This window comes from Theropithecus gelada, chromosome 13 (genome assembly GCF_003255815.1).
Source record: "Theropithecus gelada isolate Dixy chromosome 13, Tgel_1.0, whole genome shotgun sequence".
Taxonomy (NCBI): domain Eukaryota; kingdom Metazoa; phylum Chordata; class Mammalia; order Primates; family Cercopithecidae; genus Theropithecus; species Theropithecus gelada.
In genome coordinates, this window is record NC_037681.1 from 93,256,849 (window position 1) to 93,277,593 (window position 20,745).

Sequence of the window (20,745 nt, forward strand, 5' to 3'; positions counted from 1 at the left end):
TTGCTTTTGGTGTTTTAGACATGAAGTCTTTGCCCATGCCTATGTCCTGAATGGTACTACCTAGGTTTTCCTCTAGGATTTTTATGGTATTAGGTCTAACATTTAAGTCTCTAATCCATCTTGAATTAATTTTCGTATAAGGATATTTCATTATATATATGGGCACCTACTTTTCTTTTGATTGCATATGTCCTTAATAGGCCAGATTTCATTAAGAATAGAAGTTTAAAATTCAAAGCCTACAGGTATCAATGGGTATTGGGATTAAGTGATGGATGCTGGCAATTTTAAATCATATTCTCTTAATAGACATACTTTGTATATGAAATATCAAGGACTATTATTTATTCTTACAAAGCACATTATTTTTTTTCACATCAGTGTGGCCCTGTCAGTCTGTTTTTTATTTTGCCATTTTTTTTGGATAGACACCCAATATAAGCAGTATTATATTTTTGTCATCACATTTAAACCATATCCCTGATGGCAACATTGCTACTCAAGGCCAGTCTATTACTACCATGCTTAGAAAAAAACTAAATTAGAAATCTAGATTTTTATGTGAATCTAATTGACTTGTAGAAGTTGGCGACTAATTTAAAAATTCTTAAGCATTGTGTAGGCCAACAACCAGTATGCAAGCTGTTTCTGGCCCATAGGTTGCCAATCTGCAACCTCTGGTTTAAACTCTAAACTTGTAAAGGCAGCCTTTATTTAAGTCTAAGTTTAAACTCTAAACTTCTAAAGTAGCCTTTAGCTTATCGAGGAATGATCCTCATTTTCTGTTACCTTCCTGTCAATGGAAAGTTTTACAATCAATATTTTAAAATTTGGGTCAAATATCACAACCACAATTTTTTACAAGCAATTTGACATAATTATTGTCACTATTTCATAGGTGAGAAAAAGGATGCTTAGAAAAATTACATAATTTCCCCTAATATCACAAAGAAAAAAGCTTGTACATTCTAAAAACAAATCTTTTTTGTGTACTTTCCAAACACCCTCTGTTATGACTAAATTGTGTTATGACTATAATTGTGTCTCCTCCGCAAATTCCTATGTTGAAGTCCTTAGTCCCAATGTGACTGTATTTGGAGACTGGGCCTTTAAAGAGGTAATTAAAGTTAAATGAGATCATAAGAATGGGGTTTTAATTCAATAGGACTGGTATCCTTATAAAAAGAGGAAGACACACCTTATAAAAAGAGATGTAAGCAAAGAAAAAAACTGTATAAGGATACGGCTAGAAGGCAGCTATCTGCAAGCCAAGGAGAGAGGCCTTAGGAGAAACTAACCCTGGTGGAACCTTGATCTTGGACAGCCAGCCTCCAGAAATGTGAGAAAACAGATTTTTGTTTAAATCACCCATTCTGCAGCCAACTTAATTTATTTGCCAACTGTTAAGGAACAGTGGTAACCATGTCATCCACACCACTGGTCATAGAGTATGGGTCACATAAGTATTTGTTGACCAAATAATTCATGTCAGATTTCTCTCTCCAGATTTTGGTGTCTCTTTTGAAGTATAGAATCAACAGGAGGGAATTGTTAATGTAAATACAAATGCCATGTAATAGAAAGCCTTCTGAGATGTCTTGATTATTGTTGTGCTGCAGTAATTTTGAAGTAATGGGACGTATTAATTTGCTAGGGCTACCATTACAACATAGAAATATGTTTATGTTCTAGGGCTCCAGGCACCAGGAGCTCCATCCTCATCAGGGACCTTGTTAAAAAATGCAGACTTGGACTCATTCTCAATCTGTATAATCACAATCTACATTTCAATATGCTTCCCAGGTGATTCCTATGCACGTTAAATTTCAAGAAACATGGTTCTACAACACAGTTCTTAAGTTGGGTCCTAGGGGTAAAATGAATTCCATAAACTCCCTGAAATTTCATGCAAAAGTTTTTGTGACAGCATATATGTACATTTTACTGGGAAATGACTCCATATATTTTTACCAAACTTTCAAAGTAATACATGACCCCAAACAGATTAAGAATGACTGCCATACAGGATTCTATGCCACGGTTACCATGCTTACAGATTAAAAGTCACAATATTCCAAAAACTATGCTGTTCTCAATGAGGTCTGTTGAAGAATGACAAGAATGAAGGTCAGAACGTCACAGTGGGTCATGAAAGACCTTATCTGAAGAATTTATTCACACCATGCAAGAACTATGCCAAGAAACCAGTTTGGAAACATCTAAATAAATAATTCTCTACATGAGGTTTGAGATTAAGAATGTGCACTTGAAGAAGATTCAAACTGAGAAGTAAATAAATATAAGGTAGAATTTTTTTAAGATAGAATGCCATTAGATGACAGTGAAGTGCCAAATTTTTATTTTAAGAGCTCAATCAGCAAATCTTTAATATGAATTGTTTGATTTGAGATACGGAACCATTTAAAAATATTAACTTCCAAGTACATTCTTACAGTACTACTTTTATGAGAAACCTCCCACACATTTTACTAGTCTCATTTTCTTCATCTTCTCTGGACCTCACAGGACAAGGCAAAGAAGGAGCATGGCACAGAAATTAAAAGGAACTTACCCAGGATCTTCAATGGGTCCATTATAAAGATTGGTTTCCTTTTATATATCACAGTTTCAATGATATATAAGAACTGTGTATATATTTTATTTTTTATCTTATCATCTAACCATCTCTTCAGGTACCGTACGATCCAAGGGCACAGACTATGTCTAACTCATAAGCCACAGTATCTGGCAGAATTTCATCTTCTTCATGGGCACGCAAAATGTAGGTTAAAGGAGTTAGTTGGTGCTTCTTCTTGAGACTGATGCTTTATTGTGCTACTACTGTGACTGATCATCTGTGATGGAATCTAATATCTGAAAGTTTGTCCTCCAGGGTGAATCCACATCCTAACACACCAGTCATTCCAGGCAAGTAGGGAGAATGTTAGAAAATATTAACATTTAGAATGTTAGAAAGTCCCTCTATCTCTTTCTATCTCCATGAGTCATTAGGCCAACAGTTGGTTCATTTTAGTTTAAAGTGGTCCAATAGATAACACTCAAAAGACTTTTCTTAGCTCTATTAAGAGCTAGTAAGAGTTCTTGCAATCCATGTGCAGTAGGGATAGGATGAAACTTTCAAGCTTTGTTAACTATTAATGTACTTCATTTACATAATAAATATATCCTAGTAAAATATAAACTTTAAAAATGATAAATAAAATTATTCACTTAAATAGCAGAAGTGTGTCCCCTCAATAATGAAACTTATATAAAAGAATGTAGTTTACAGCCAAGCATGGTGGCTCACGCCTGTAATCCCAGCACTTTAGGAGTCCGAGGTGGGTGGATCACGAAGTCAGGAGATCGAGGCCATCCTGGCTAACACAGTGAAACCCCATCTCCACTAAAAAATACAAAAAATTAGCTGGGCATGGTGATGGGCGCCTGTAGTCTCAACTTCTGGGTAGGCTGAGGCAGGAGAATGGCATGAACCCAGGAGGCAGAGCTTGCAGTGAGCCGAGATCAAGCCACTGCATTCCAGCCTGGGCAACGGAGTGAGACTCTGTCTCAAAAAAAAAATAAATTTAATTAAATTTAATTTAATTTTAAAAAAAGAATGCAGTAGTTTACATTCTTATGATAGCTCCTGAGATGTTCTATCAAACTTAAATGCTAAGGTTGTAGACATAAAAATAACATCTTTATTTGTTTTTCAGCTCAAACAGTAACAGTTTAAACATTGCCAATTCACCTTTTGAAGTCAAAGAGGAATAATAATAGAGGCAGGCATAATGACAATAGAGATATATAACAGAAGTCAGCAAGGAAGAGTAATGAAGATAGAACAGAAACCAATGTTTCCTCATCACCCTTTAAGGAGCAAGGATTTGTGAAATCCTATGGGGTAGAGACTACCGCCTCTACTTAATAGGTGAAGACACTCAGCTTAACGATTAAACAGTTTATCCAAGATTACAAAATTAGGACAAGTTTTGGGAAAGAGATAAAAGCAAGAGAGTAGTAACGGTGTAACAGGAGACAAGTACAGGGAAGAAGTAGTGAATCCAGTTTGATCTGGAGAAAGGAAGCAAGCACTTAAAAAAAAGGCTACTGACTACAGGAGTAAATGATTCCTTACACATGTCAGTGGCCATTTTAAAAGTAAATGATATGATTATTAAGAATTTTTTAAAACTTAAGTGGCAGAACCAGGATTTGAACACTGTCTGACTCTAAAGCTCATGCTCCTAAACACCACACTCACAAAGAGACATCCAGTTAATGCAAATGATAAATATTTAGAAAAAAACATTTAACAGGAAATCTCAAAGGTCATAATAGTTTTATTTTTAAAAACACATTAAACATCCTTCTAACAACAAAGAAAGATATAAAAATATGTACTAGTTAAGGCACTTAATCTTATTCTTCCCTGACAGTGACCCAGAACTAATCTATGAGGTTATGAATATGTCACAAAATTCCCAGTTACCCTGCAATCACTCATATGTTTATTTCCTCCAGAAATGCACTCTCAACTTTCTGGAATCTTTGTGTATTTTCCATCTGAGCCATTTCTCAAGGTAAAGAATCTATTTGTTCACTCCCCAGCTTTTGAAGTAACATTTTTTTGTTTGTCTCCAGTAACTGTTGCAGTTTCAGCCGAGGTCACCTAGACCTTCTGTCTCTAGGTAGGTAAACTCTACTCTTCCCTTAATGTAGTTCCCAGTCAGTACAGAATTTTAAAACCCTGAAACTTTTCAAAATAGAGGAGTGAATTTAAAATTTAAATTCTTGAAAAAGAATCAGGATCTAAATTATCTTAGTGTATCTTCAGTTTCCTTATATTGAGTCTTATTTGTATTCAAAATGGTACTTAATATCCAGAAGATCATATAAACTACATTATATGGATAAACTCTTCATCACATCTCAAACATACTATTTAAGCTTAAAAATAGTCTCACTTCCCCGCATCAAATGTTAGTTACCTCTTCATCATCTTCCTCGTCTTCAACATCCAGAATTCCTGAATCCTGTTCAGACTTAGGACTAGTGCTTTCTATCTCTGTATCAAAGATTATATATGCATCTTTCTTAGATTTCCTCTTGCTACCTATTCTGGGTTGTTGCAAGACGATGTTATCCAGGTTTCTTTGCTGCTGGGCCTAGGATAGAGAAGAACACACAAACACACCAAAAAGGTAGGGGTAAGGAGAGAGAAAGAAAGAAAAAAGAAACAAAACTTAATTAAGCTTTCCACAAACTTCTAATTTTGAACAAATTGATATCTTAAAGAAAATACTACAACAAAAGGCCTTAGTACATAAAGTTTTAGTATCAGATATAAAGCCAAACACATTAATGTATACCTTTTTAACCCTGGAGCTATCGTATTTTAACTCATTTTCCAAGTTAACACAGAAAACAGATAACCAGTCAATATTATCGTAAGACTTTTCAAATATATCCATTAAATCATCACAAAAAGAAATCTATCCAGTTTTGCCTTAGTAGGCCAGGAGATTAGTGCCTACTATTTATTTATGACAAGAAAATACCATATTGAGACCATAATGGTTGAAGGAAAAGGGTGGGAGCTTAGAATTAATTTTAATACATTTAGGCTTAAGATTCTGTTAAAAACAGTTATGTGGATATAAGAGACCAATGAAATATAATCAGGAGAATGAATTATCTTCAGAAAGTGATTTGAACTAAGTAATTGAATAGAATTCCATGACTGTGATCTGTGGAAAGCAGGGTTTTAAAGGGTTTTTTCTTCTGAACCCCAGAAAAGGTAGTGTAATCCCTTCAGCTTAAAAAAAAAAATAGACTGATATGGTGGCATGGTTTCAATAGATACAGAGAGGTAGAAAGTGGGACTATCCAGAGTCAACAACAGAAGCATTAAACCACATTAAACCACATTAAACCACATTAGAGCTAGAAGTTACCTTAATTGCCACTCAGGAAAATGAGGCTAGAAAACAAAGGATTTGTTTGAAGTCACAAGGCAAGTGAGTGGTAAATCAGAAGCTCAAAGTATGGTCTCCTAAATTTCAAATTAGTGACATTTCCACTACACCAACAGTCCCTCAAAGCATGATCAAAATGTTACCCAAAAATGAGTTGTGGTCAAATCAACAGGAAACACTGCATCCCATAAGCCCTCTTACAGATACGCAATGCACACTAACAGAACAAAAGCTGGGAGAGGTCCTATTTTAAAGAAACTTATTTAATTTGGTTTAATCTAGCATGTTCCAAAAACATTTCCCAAGGGAACTTTCCTTTTTTCTTTCTTTTAATGTAATATTTGGTATTACCCCAAGATATAAAGCTTAAGAATGTGACTTCTGAAAGTATACATTTCTTAATCAATATAAGATATTTCTCCTCAGTGGCAAATAGAAATTAGTTCAGGAGAAAAATCAGTCTCCAATCTTCTGTATAAGGTTAATGAAATGAAGATAAATATAAAGTATAAGAAGTTAGTCCAGGCATAGTGAAATGAGACAATTATAACAAGGCAGAGAAAAACTTCAACTATGTGAACTAGTTTCTGCCAAGAAAATGAAAAGAATCTACATTCCAGAGATTTGAATCAATGGACATACTTGTTTCTCTGCATATCACCCATTGATATTTTGGTTAGATTTACATAAATACATGGCTTCAGTAACAAACTGAGATCGAGAAGTACCCCAAATCATTTAATTTAGGTTTGTACATAAGACACAATATCCTCCAAGCCTTTCAGAAACCAAGTTAAATAGAATATTCTATTTTTCTCAAAAGTAAGATGTTCTTCCCCACTTACTTCCAATGCAAAATATACAAAAAGGGATCAAGGACTCCAGGGGCACAAAGGAAGGTACAACTTTCTTTAAAACTTTCATATTTTAAAAAAGCAAGCTCTCACCTAGAGAGTGATCATTTGCTCGCTTAACTCTATCCTCTTTCAGTACAGCAAAACCAAACGCTTTCATAAGTAACTCATATTTTATTGAATCCCAAGTTAATTATATTTCCTTCATAATCAATAAAATATTGTCAGTGTTCCAAAAGCAATGAACAAATGAAAGTTATCATCTATTCAAAATGTATGTTATGGTACTGGCAAGAGGTGGTGAAGACTAAATACTGATATAAATACATAACTACATATAATATATATAAAAATGAAAATATGACATTGAAGTCCATGAAAATCAAAAAAAGAAAAAGCCTTTCAGAGATCTTTTCTAATATGCTATGCTGTTTCATCAAGACCATTGATTCTATTCTATCCCTCCAGAGACAACCATTATAATAACGTGGCAAAGAAGCAGCTGACTGACACCTGCTGACTGGGCTGGAGTAGAGGGAGAGGGGTACAAGGAATACTAACAGCAATTAGATCTGAGAAAGCATTTAGGTGTTTTCATTTTCTTAGTTGTTCATTCTATTTGTAAGTAATTTTTACACACTTTACCACCTCTTTCTCAAGCGTACTTCATATATATTCTTCTCTGATTTCCTAATATAGAGAAATTGAGCAAGGTTTATTCCTCAAACCCTTATCCCTCAAACCACTCTTTCTACTCTCCCAAAATCCAGTAGCACATGTCCCGTTTCCTACTACTAATGTGTGTTCCACCATCGCCTCATTTCCATCATACCTAAAATGGAACTCATCACCTTCCTATTACAATCCCCCTACGTAATGCATCCAGGCTCTTCTTAAACCACATTTGTTCTCATGTCAATTAGATATAAGGGAAATTGGGGCAGGGGCAGAGGGATTTAAACAAGTTTAAACTTCATAATCTATCACTTAGATTCCACCATAATGGAAGCTAAACCTAATTTTCCAATGTACTTACCCAATATCCTCCAAGATGAATCTTCCAATTGGGTGAGACTCTACCTCCTAATACGCTGGGTAAATTTCCACTTCTATATCCTTAGTTATGCCATTTCTCTACCTGATTACCTTTCGTTGCCTCAATCTAACCCTTCCTACAAAACCCAAGTAAGAGTCTTCTTCCTTTAGAAAGCCATTTCTCACTGCTCTAACTCATGATGTTTTCTCTCTGTACTCCTACCTTCAGTCAAACACGTGTTAAATGTCCACATGGTACCAAGCATTGTGTTGCACACTGGTGATACAAATAAATAAGATGGAGACCCTGACCCCTGAATCTCACATCATACTATTACAGGAAGCAAATCAATAAATAAAAGATAAATATGCTTTTTCAGAGATAAATGGAAAGAGTAACCATTCCAGAAGAATGAAGCAGCATGAGAAAGGACTATGTATGAAAAAAATATTATCCCCTCAGGAAACGGCAAGTAACTTTGTATAATTAGACTATAGTTTATAAAGCAGTAAGAGGAGATAAAGTTAAAGATGCTATATAAAGCATTTTCAATGTTAGAGAAACAATAAAAGAATGTAAGCAGGCAAATAATGGGATCAGCTTTACAATTCAGACAAACCCTCAAGAAGTAGGGGAGTGGTCAACTGAGAAAAGACAAAGACTGGAAACAGGAAATCTAATATAGATCACTAAAACAGTCCAAATAACATTATGAGAACTTGAATAAAGGTAGCAACAGATTATAAGAAGCAAAAGTAACAGAATTAACTGACTTAAATGTGGTACATGGAAGAGAAGAAGGAAATAAGAATAACTCCAAGTATTCTGGCCTTGATGACTAGACAGTAGGGCCATTCCAAGCAATAGGAACCATGAAAATAGTAAGTTGAATGCAGGATAAAAAAAAGATGAGTGCCATAAACCTGTTGAGTATCCAGGTGAAAATGACAGTCAAGCACCTCAGTGTATATAACTCTTTCAGGATAAGAAAAACACTTTACCATTCTTAGACTGCCCCAAGTCCAGAAAGTGACATACACATAGTAAATTTAGATATTTATTATATAAAAAGAACAGGTAACAAAAGGGAATCCATGTGAAAATGAGATTTGGCCCAGTAAAAATTTATAGAAGACTTTACTTGAGTGCTTTTCTACCCATTAGAAGTTAGGGGAGAACCCAAAAGCATGACCTAACCTGGACTGTCAAACTAATTCACTATTAACACTTCTAAAACTGTCAAAGTGTGTCTATGAGGCATCTTACACATGCCATTAAATAAACATTTCTTGTGGAATACAACTTTCAGGGCTACCTAGCAATAAGACTCAGAGAATTAAAAATAGTAAGAATCAAAAGCTAAAGGCTCCTGACTTTCTCAACCCAATACTGACCTCTAGTGGATTAGAGGCATACATACAAATGACCTTTAGAATAAGAAACTAGTTGAAAGGTTTAGGCTTGCTTACAGATTGGAGGCCTTGGAGGCCTAATATAATTATATAGCCTTCAATAACAGGGGAGAAACAAAGCTTCTTGGAGAAAGATAGGTCTTACTCTGCAACTTATTAATTGGGCAGGTTAATTCTCTGTGCAATATCCTTATCTATCTATCTATCTACCTATCTATATAGATTAATCAAACCTACCTCGAAGCGGCCACAAGGCTTAAATGAGAAAATACATGTGAAGTCTCTTAAAACAAAAAAACAAAAAAGCAAACAAACAAAAAAACTCTACCTATCTTGCCGCTGAAAAAGAAATAGGAATCTTTTTTTTTTTTCTTTTTGAGACAGGGTCTCACTGTCACCCAGGCTGGAGTGCAGTGGCACGATATCGGCTCACTGCAACTTCTGCCTCCTGGGTTCAAGCGATTCTCATGCCTCAACCTCCTGAGTAGCTAGGATTACAGGCATGCGCCACCACACCTGGCTCTGTTTTTGTATTTTTAGTAGAGACGTGGTTTCACCATGTTGGCCAGGCTGGTCTCGAACTCCTGACCTCAAATGATCCACCCACCCCGGCCTCCCAAAGTGCTGTGATTACAGGCGTGAGCCACCGCACCCAGCCAGGAATCTTGTTTCACTATCTACTATGGAAACATCTGAAACCCAGCAATATTTCTATACATAATAATTAATGCACCTAATATCACTGTATAACAAATTTTGCATTTACATATATTTCAAGTATTATGTTTCTGTAATGGACACAATTAGTGCTTCACTTAAATCCTCTGTTTCATCTCTTATTCCAGCTACCATCAGCAACCAGTTCTGAACAGGCCTGGAAGCATCACATAACGTAACCTGACATCAGGTTACTTGGATACTTGTATACTTGGATACTTACAGTATACTTCTTGCTGCCTGCCCTAGGACTTTTCTAATACCAGAATGTGGAACCCCACAAGAAATACTTAGCACTCCTGGAGCACAATCTGGAAGTAAAACAACTCTTGAAAAGCAGCTGACAGAAATGTTTCTTTGCTTTGTTCCTTCCATAGTCAGTTCCAAAAGTCTTCTCAGAGAGTCCCATGGATTAAGGAACCAGACTGCCCTAGCATTGTACCATTGTACTAACTCTCCCACCTTCTCTTTTCATTCCTCCTAACTCTTACTTCTGTTTCATGAGATCATACTATTGAATAAACCAGACACATATCAACTCCCCAGGCTAAGAGAAACCAAAGCTAAAATAACATCCCATCAACAATATAGTAAAGTAGAATTGTGATCCCTTGTTTAGTGTCTGAAGTCCAAAGGATGACCATGAAAATAAATGTCAAAATCAAGACAGGAAGAATCCAAAGTTGCCACTTCAAATCTCACCAAACAAAATTAACTGTAAAGAAGCTGTAGTTTCAAACCAGGGTTTTTTCACACTTATCAGGACTGGCTCTGGACTCCATCTTTCTTTGGCAACCCACTCCAGTATCAGATTAAAACAAACAAACAAAATGAAAACAAAACAAAATCAAAGTGATTTAAAATGAAGGAAAAAGACCATCTTAAGATAATCTCAAAAAAGTTATTTGTATGTTATTGTCCATAGGAATGTATTTATGTGAACATGTGCATGTGTGCTTCATGTGATATTTTAAAACAAAGAAATAGACAGTTTTCTACACCTTCATCATGACCCAAAGGATTTCCATCAATATGGTTATTATACTTAGGATCTTTTTTATTTAAATTGAGGAAGGTGGTCACTATATCACCTTTAAAGTTCTAATAGTTACCCCAGGCCCAGGCAGATCTCCAAGTTCCTGAAGCACTCATCTCCCGGACAAGGAGTATGGGCTGCCTCCACCTCCCACACCCCACCCCTGCTGGCCAGTGCAGAGAACTTGGGACCAAGATTTCCCAGCTCCACACCTAGGCATAACTCTGGGCACTTGGTGGTCCCCCCCACTGGATTCTCCTTCAGCACTAGTGCTTGTGCCTGCCACTGGCAGACCTGTAGGTGGGCCTGCTGGGTCTGACCCCTTCCATCTTACCCATCACTCCCCCAACCCCCAGGACAAAGCTGGAAGCTGAGACCAGGGTGCACTCCACAGATCAGACCATTGCCGGAGGCAACAAGGAGCTTTCTCCCAATAAACAAGGATCAGATATATACCCAACCACACTGGGCACAATCAGCACTGACCCACATGCTGGCTTGCAAGTCCAATCACAGACTCATAAAATCTGCAGACAAAAGTTCATAGGCCATAGAAGAAAAGCCAAAAGACCCTGCCCAACATTCTCTGTAGTGATAGGCCTTAGGGAGGGTGAAAGAGAAGGGGAAATACATATATATATATATATATATATGCAAAAAATAAAAATTTAAACATTCTATCCACATGAAAATGATTACAGGCCAGGAGCAGTGGCTTATGCCTGTAATCCCAGCACTTTGGGAGGCCAAGGTGGGCTGATTGCTTGAGCTCAGGAGTTCAAGACCAGCCTGGGCAACATGGTGAAACTCCATCTCTAACTAAAAACAAAAGCTGGGCACCTGTGGCTGTGATCCCAGCTATTATGGAGGCTGGGGTGGAAGGATCACTTAATTTCAGGAGGCAGAGGTTGCAGTAAGCTGAGATCATACCATCATACTCCAGCTTGGGTTATAAAGTGAGACCTTGTCTCCAAAATAGAAAAGAATTACAGAATTTTTTTTTTTTAAGATGGAGTTTTGCTCTTGTTGCCCAGGCTGTAGTGCAATGGCATGATCTTGGCTCACTGCAACCTCCACCTCCCGGGTTCAAGCAAAGAATTACAGAAATTCGAAGTGCCAATGTCTCCAGCTGAGAAGGAAGCAGTACAAATATTCTGGCACCATGAAAAACCTGAATGTATTGACACAACCATAGGATCACACAAGGTCTCCAGCAATGGCTCCTAACCAAAATGTAAATTTAAAATTTAGAGTTGGGGAGTGATGGGTAAGATGGGAGGTGTCAGACCCAGCAGGCCCACCTACAGGTCCCGCAATTGGCCAGGCTGATCTCTTCTTTAACAAATAAAGAAATCAAAATGGATTGCAAAGAAGCTCAATGACATCTAAGAAAAAGTTGAAAATCAACACCAAGAAACTTCTAAATTAATCAAGGAAATGAAGAGAAAGATAAATACATTAAAAGAAATTAATTAGAGCTTCTGGAATTGACAAACTCACTTAGGGAATTTCAAAATACAATAGAAAGTTTTAGCAACAGGCTGGACAAAGTGGAAGAAAGAATTTCAGACTTTAAAGACCAGTCTTTGAACTAACCCAATCAGACAAAAATAAAGAAAATATAATTTTTAAAAATGAACAAAGTCTTCAAGAACTATGAGATTATGTAAAACAATCAAACCTATGAATTACTGGCATTCCTAAGAGTGAAGAAGAAAAAGTCAACAACCTGGAAAACGTATTTCAGGGAATAATTAAAGGTAACCTCCCTAATCTCACTGGAGAGGTAAACATACAGATATAAAAAATCCAAAGAACACCTGCAAGATACTACACAACATGAACATCATCAAGGCATATATTCAACACACTATCCAAGGTCAACCCTAAAGGAAAAATCTTACGGTAGCTAGAGAAAAAGGTCATATAACATACAAAAGGATACCCATGAGGCTAACAGTGAACTTCTCAGTAGAAATCTTACAAGACAGGAGAGATTAGGAAAATATTTTCAGTATTGTTACAGAAAAGAAATTCGAACCAAGAATTTGATATCCAGCCAATTAAACTTCATAAGCAAAGGAGAAATAAAATCTTGTCCAAACAAGCAAGCACTAAGGGAATTTGCTATGACTAGGCCCACCTTAAAAGAGATCCTTAAGGGAGTTCTCTCTCTCTCTTTTTTTTTTTTTTTTTTTAATGGAATCTTACTCTGTCGCCTGGGCTGGAGTGCAATGGTGCAATCTTAGCTCACTGCAATCTCCACCTCCTGGGTTCAAGCTATTCTCATGCCTCAGCCTCCTGAGTAGGTGCACGCTACCATACCCGGCTAATTTTTTGTGTTTTTAATAGAGATGGGGTTTCACCATGTTGGCCAGGCTGGTCTCAAACTCCTGACCTCAAGTGATCTGCCTCCCTTGGCCTCCCAAAGTGCTGGGATTACAGGCATGAGCCACCCTCATCAGGCCCCTTAAGGGAGTTCTAAACATGGAAACAAAAGAACAATACCTGCTACTACAAAAGCACACTTAAGTACATAGCCCACAAGACCCTATAAAGCAATAACAATAGAAACTACAAAGCAACCAGCTAACAATTTCAATATTAACCATGAATATAAAGTCTAAATTCCCTACTTAAAAGGCACTGATATGCAAGTTGTGTTAAAAAAAGAAAGAAAGAAAGAAAGAAAGAAAGAAAGAAAGAAAGAAAGAAAGAAAGAAAGAAAGAAAGAAAGAAAGAAAGAAAGAAGGAAAGAAAGAAAGAAAGAGAAAGAAAACAAGGCCCTTCCATCCTGTCTTTAAGAGACCCATCTCACATGTAATGACACCCATAGGCTCAAGGGATTTGGGCCTACTAATAGGCACAAATAGAAAACAAAACCAAAAAAAGCACAGGTTACCATTCTTACATCTGATAAATCATACTTTAAGCCAATAACTATAAAAAAGGACAAAGGAGGGCATTATATAATAATGAAAAGTTCAATTCAACAAGAAGACTTAACTATCCTAAATATATATGCACCTAACATTGGAGAACACAGATTCATAAAACAAGTTCTTCTTGACCTAAGAAAAGACTCAGACAACCACACAAAAATAGTGGAGGACTTCAATACCCCGCTGGTAATAGACAGATCACAAAGGCAGAAAACTAACAGACATTCTGGACCTAAATTCAACAGTGGACTAATTGGACCTAACAGACATCTACAGAACACTTCACCCATCAACCACAAATATACATTCTTCTCATTTATAGAAGGAACATACTCCAAGATCAATCACATCATTGGCCATAAGGAAAGTCTCAGTAAACCAAAAAAAAAAAAAAAAAAACCTGAAATCATACACTCTCAGAGCACAGTGGAATAAAAACAGAAATCAATACCAAGAAGATCTCCCAAAACCACACAATTACATAGAAATTAAACAACTTGTTCCTGAATAACATTTGAGTAAACAACAAACTGAGACAGAAATCAAAATATTCTTTGAAATAAATGAAAACAGAGACACAACATACCAAAATCTCTGGGATGCAACAAAAGCAGTGTTAAGAGGAAAGTTTATAGCCCTAAACATCTACCTAAAAAAGTTAGAAAGAACTCAAATTAATGATCTAATATCATATCTAGAGAAATGAGAAAAACAAGAACAAACTGACTCCAAAACTACCAGAAGAAAAAACCATCAGAGAACAATTGAACAATATTGAGATGCAAAAAAATGCATACAAAATATCAATGAAATTAAAAGTGTGTTGTTCTAAAGAAAAAACTAGATTGATAGATTATGAGCTAGATTAACAAATAAAAAAGAGAGAAAATTCAAAATAGCACCATCAGAAATGACAAAGCTGGCCAGGTGCAGTGGCTCATGTCTGTAATCCCAGCACTTTGGGGAAGGCCAAGGCAGGCAGATCACCTGAGGTCAGGAGTTTGAGACCAGCCTGGCCAACATGGTGAAACCCCATCTCTACTAAAAATACAAAATTTGACAGGCGTGGTGGCACACACCTGTAGTTCTAGCTACTAGGGAGGCTGTGGCAGGAGAATCACTTGAATCCAGGAGGCAGAGGTTGCAGTGATCCGAGATCACGCCATTGCACTCCAGCCTGGGCAACTGAGTGCAAAAAAAAAAAAGAAAGAAATGACAAAGGTGATATTACAAGAGATACCATAGAAATATAAAAGATCCTCAGGGCCTAGTATGAATGCCACTATGCACACAAAGTGGAAAATCTAGAGGAAATGAATAAATTCCTAGGTAACACAACCTCTAAAGATTAAATCAGGAAGATAGTGAAACCCTGCTGGACCAATATCGAGTTCCAAAACTGTATCAGTAATGAAAAAAAACCTACCAACCTAAGAAAAGCCCTGGACTAGATGTATTCATACCCAAATTCTACAAGATGTACAAAAAACAACCATTGGTACCAATTCAACTCACATATAGACCAAACAACACAATAGAGAACCCAGAAATAAAGCCACACCCCTACAACCATCTGATCTTCAACAAAGCCAACAAAAATAAGCAATGGGAAACGGAGTTCCTAATTCAATAAATGGTGCTGGGATAACTGGGTAGGTACATACCAAAGAATGAAACTGGACCCCTATCTTTCACATATACAAAAATTAACTATGATGGATTAAAGATTTCAATGGAAAACCTCAAACTATTAAAATGCTAGAAGAAAACTTAGGAAATGTCATTCTAGACATTAGCCTTGGGAAATACTTTATGTCTAAGTCTACAAAAGCAAATGCAACAATAACAAAAATTGATAAATAGGGCCTAATTAAACTAAAGAGCTTCTACACAGCAAAAGAAACTATCAACAGAGAAAACAGATAACCTACATAGAGAAGGGGAGAAAATATTTGCAAACTATGCATCTGATATCCAGAATCTATAAGTAACTTGAACAATTCAACAAGCAAAAACAAATAACCCCATTAAAAAGTCAGCAAAAGACATGAACAGGCACTTCTCAAAAGAAGACATACAGCAAACTTAGCCGGGTGCAGTGGCTCACGCCTGTAATCCCAGCACTTTGGGAGGCTGAGGCGGGCAGATCATGAGGTCAAGGATCAAGACCATCCTGGCCAACATGGTGAAACCCCGTCTCTACAAAAAGTACAAAAATTAACTGGGCGTGGTGGCACATGCCTGTAATCCCAGTTACTTGGGAGGCTCAGGCAGGAGAATCACTTGAACCTGGGAGGCAGAGGTTGCAGTGAGCTGAGATCGCGCCACTGCACTCCAGCTTGGCGACAGAGCCAGACTCCGTCTCAAAAAAATAAAAAAATAAAGAAGACATACATCAACAAACAAAAATATGAAAAAATGCTCACCATCACTAATCATCAGAAATGCAAATCAAAACCACAATGAGGTGCCATCTCACACCAGTCAGAATCGCTACTATTAAAAAGTCAAAAAACAACAGATGCTGGTGAGGCTGCAGAGAAAAGGGAATGCTTATACATTGTCAATGGGAATGTAAATTAGTTCAGCCACTGTGGAAAGCAGTTTGGAGATTTCTCAAATAACTTAAAACAGAACTACCATTTGACCCAGCAATCCCATTATTGGGTATATATCCAAAAGAAAACAAATCATTCTGTCAAAAATACATATGAACTCACGTGTTCATTGCAGCACTATTTACAATAGCAAAGATGTGGAATCAACCTAGGTGCCCATCAACAGTGGACTGGATAAAAAAATGTGGTACATATACATCGTGGAATACTATGTAGCCATAAAAAGTAATGAAATAATGTCCTTTGCAGCAGCATGGATGCAGCTAAAGACCACTATCCTAAGCAAACTAACGCAGAAACGGAAAATCAAATACTGCATGTTCTAACTTATAAGTCAGAACTAAGCATTGCATAATCATGGACGTAAAGATGGCACTGGGGACTGACTAATAAAGCGGGGAGAAAAAGGAAAGAAAAGGGTTGAAAAACTAACTGTTGGATACTATGCTCACTATCTGAGTGACAGGATCATTCACATCCCAAACCTTAGCATCACACAATATACCCATGTAACACGTGGCCACCTGAAACTAAAATAAAATCAGAAATTATTTTTTAAAGTAACGATGATAATAGTATGTTAGGGCCACCTTATCTTTAACAAAAAGTACATATATAAAAGAATTGTGTTGGTTTTGTTGATAAAAAAGTAAGCAAATAAATAAAATTATAATCATTGGGTGTCAAAGAGAATCATCAACAGAGTAAAAAGGCAGCCTAGAAAGTGGAAGAAAATATTCACTAATCATGTATCTGATAAGGGATTAATGCCCATATTATATGAAGAATTCCTTAAATGCAACAACAAACCCGATCTTTTTAATGGGCAAAAGAGTTGAATAGACATTTCTTGAAAGCATACATACAAATGTCCAACAAAAATATGAACAGATGTCAACATCACCAATCATGCAAGTTAAAACCACAAGGAGATATCCTCATGCCCATTAGGACAGTCACTATTAAAAACAAATAAAATGACAAGTGTTAGCAAGGATGTGGATAAATTGGAAACCTTGTGCATTGTTGGTGGAAATGTATAGTTTTCCACTACAGAAAACAGTATGGAGGTTCCTCGAAAATATTTAAAATGAAATTAAAACATTATCCAGAAGTCCCATTTCTGGGTAAATATCCAAAGACTTTAAAGCACTAAATCAAAGAAATACCTGCAAGCACATGTCCGCTGCAGCATTATTAACAATAGCCAAGAGGTGAAAGCAACCCAAACATTCATCAAAGGATGTATGGATAAAGAAAATGTGGCATATACATACAATGAACTATTATGTGGTCTTAAGAAAATTCCGTCACATTTTACAGCATGTATGAATCTTAAGGACATTACGCTAAGTAAGCGAGTCATAAAAATTTTTTTAAAACTGTATGAAACCACTCATATGGGGTATCTCAAGTAGTCAAACTAATAGAAATAGAAAGTAGAATGGTGGTTGCTAGGGGCTGGGAGCAAGGGAATATGGGGCGTTAATGTTCAATGGGTATACAGTTTCAGTTTTGCAATATTAAAAAGTTCTAGAGATCTGCTGTACAACATTGTGAATATACTTAACACTACTGAACTGCACAATTACAGCTTGACCACACTGGGAAAAATTGATTAATGATTTTAATTTTTTAAAATTATAATTGATATCCTTAGCCCTTTGAAAATTGAAAGGTTTGACTCCAGATTATAGTTAAATATTTATTTCATTGGTAGATGAGGAGGTATTTGTACTATTAGAACTCAGTGTAATAAGATGGACACATACAGAACATTATAATTTGTGTGAAGCAATAATGAAATTTTTACAGAATTCTCTAGTGAATTTGAGTAATTCCCAGCTCTTTTTAAATATTACCTTTTTCCTTTACATAGACATATACACACTCACACCAACATGGATTAATTGTACTTACTTGATAGATTTCTTCATAGGAAAGTAAAGAATTAAAAGAATTACTATGAAAAAACAAGGCAGTGAGGCAAAGAAGAAAAAAACACCAGAAAAGAGTCATGATATCTAACTTGCTCTAAATGCGACTATTTGTATAATCTTGTGTCATTTTACTCACTTAAAAAATAAAAAATTTGAGCCCTTAAAATAGATTTAGTCCTAAATTCTATATATTTATTATTTTGACACTTGAAACAATATAAATTCAGTGCAAAAAAGTAGAATATAACATTTATCTTACTTCAAAAATGAAAAAAGAGGTAAATTTTTAAAAACCACAACGCTTTCTGATAAGACAGTTGACACACTTAGTAACTCTTTAATAATTGATATGCATATTTGAGTTGAAATAACTAGTTCAAAGTAAAAAATTAATTTATTTTATTTCCTTCTACCATCTTCAACAAAGTATTACAAAGTGCTCTGAACTTCTGGAATGTTACCAAAATGCAAAACATTCAGTCGTATGTACTGAGTATTCAAAATACTTAAATTAAGCATACATTCCAGAAAAAAAAAAAAAGTACTTTTTGTTAAAAGAGTAATGTTTCAAATTTTGGCAATGAACAGGATATGCAGGTCTATCTGGTAATTTATTTGGCTTCAAGTGATCCGCTGTGATGTAGTGTGTACCTGAAAATTAGTTTTCCCCTAGCAAAACTAAGGGGAATCTAAAAGGTTGTTGAGAGCCAGGGCACTGGGTTACTAGAATTATCTCCCCATGTCTACTTTACTCTCTTTTTTCTCCTCATGTGTTTGCACCAAAAAAAATGATATAACAGATCTGATATAACTTAGTTGACATGGCATTGAATGGGGAAAAAAAAGGTATGTTAGAAAGCCACATTTGGATTTAAACATTCTGTTTCAAATAAAGGCTTCTGTAAGAAGTCCAGTGAAAAGAAGAAATTCAAAGACCACATCAAAGTGAAGGGTAGTACTCCAAGCTGCCCTCCAAAGAGTGGATAATGACGAAGGAAGCCAATTTTTCGCAGAGGAAACATGTACCTTTAGTGTGGTTTACTAGAAAAGCCAGGACATAACATCTCCTAACCTGTAAATTACCTCGGCGATGGGGCATAATCTTAGGATTTCAGTAATGTTGTGGATAGAAGTCATTGGCTACGTAGGTTGCTAATGAGATGAAGGATGGGTGATTCAAGCGCATATAAGACAACTTATCATAGACAAAAACTCCATATAAAGAAAACTTTGATTATGATCCATTCATATTATACCAGTAGTATAAGCTACTGATAACAAAGCAAATCTAGAAAACCAATATGAATAACATTGTACTTTATAAACACAAGTAGAAAAGTTATAAAAATGAAAATTAGTGTCCACACTCTAAGAGTATTTTAAGAAAAGCTATCAAGAGACCCAATCAATACATAATAGAAATATTAACAAGAAAATAATATAAGTTACTATGCTATGCTCGATTCACATTCCCCAGAAATTCAACATATAACAACAAAAAATGGCAAAAAATTAAAGATCTAAAGCCTAGCTTTGTCCACAATGAGGGTTTTTATTAAAGATTCAAAAGTTCAAAATTAAAATCATTCACTTCACTTTATGTACAACCACCTAGCACTGTAACTAGCACAGAACAGATATTTTTAAAATGAGTTTCTTTCTTCCTTCCATAATCAATGTTTCTTTATCAACAACTTCTGCTAACACAGAAGGTATATTTTTATAGACCACACTAGGCAGGTATGATCAGTATCATTACAGGGAGATAGATCATATCTCTACTGCCTATTCCTTTAAGAAGTGTCATAGGAAAATGGATAGCATAATTGCCATTTAGTCAACCTATGAAAGACCAAACAAAAGAACCATAATCTAGCTTATAACAATGAATTAAAAAGCTGATTACAATTTCTTACAAAAATTGAGTTTTGATGAACCATAGTAGAGAGCTAGGAAGTGTGTGAGAGAATAGAGAGAACATCTCTATTGCCTGTTCTGTAAAAGAGTGCCATAGAAAAAAGAATAGCAAAAATTGCAATGTACCCAATCTATGAAAGACCAAACATTATAAATTAAGATCTAGTTTATGAAAATAAATTAAAAGACTAGTACAAATGTGTCACAAAAATTGAGGAGTAGGTTATCAGAGTTAATCAAAATGAAGTTATTAAAACGTCTAATTTGGACCACCTGTCTACATACGTGATTT

At 35.9% G+C, this 20,745-nt stretch overlaps 1 protein-coding gene across 7 annotated transcripts in view; it reads right to left on the minus strand.

Annotated features, from left to right (window-relative positions):
- EXOC6B (exocyst complex component 6B) overlaps positions 1-20,745 on the minus strand; it is a 721,163-nt gene that overhangs the window by 439,011 nt on the left and 261,407 nt on the right. For all 7 annotated transcript variants that reach the window (XR_003115284.1, XM_025354255.1, XM_025354254.1 and 4 more), the window contains one exon: positions 4,995-5,171. Coding sequence is in view for 6 of the 7 variants with exons in the window: in XM_025354255.1 (XP_025210040.1) it covers positions 4,995-5,171 (177 nt within the window). In the remaining variant the exon portion in view is untranslated. The remainder of the gene's footprint in view (positions 1-4,994; positions 5,172-20,745) is intronic.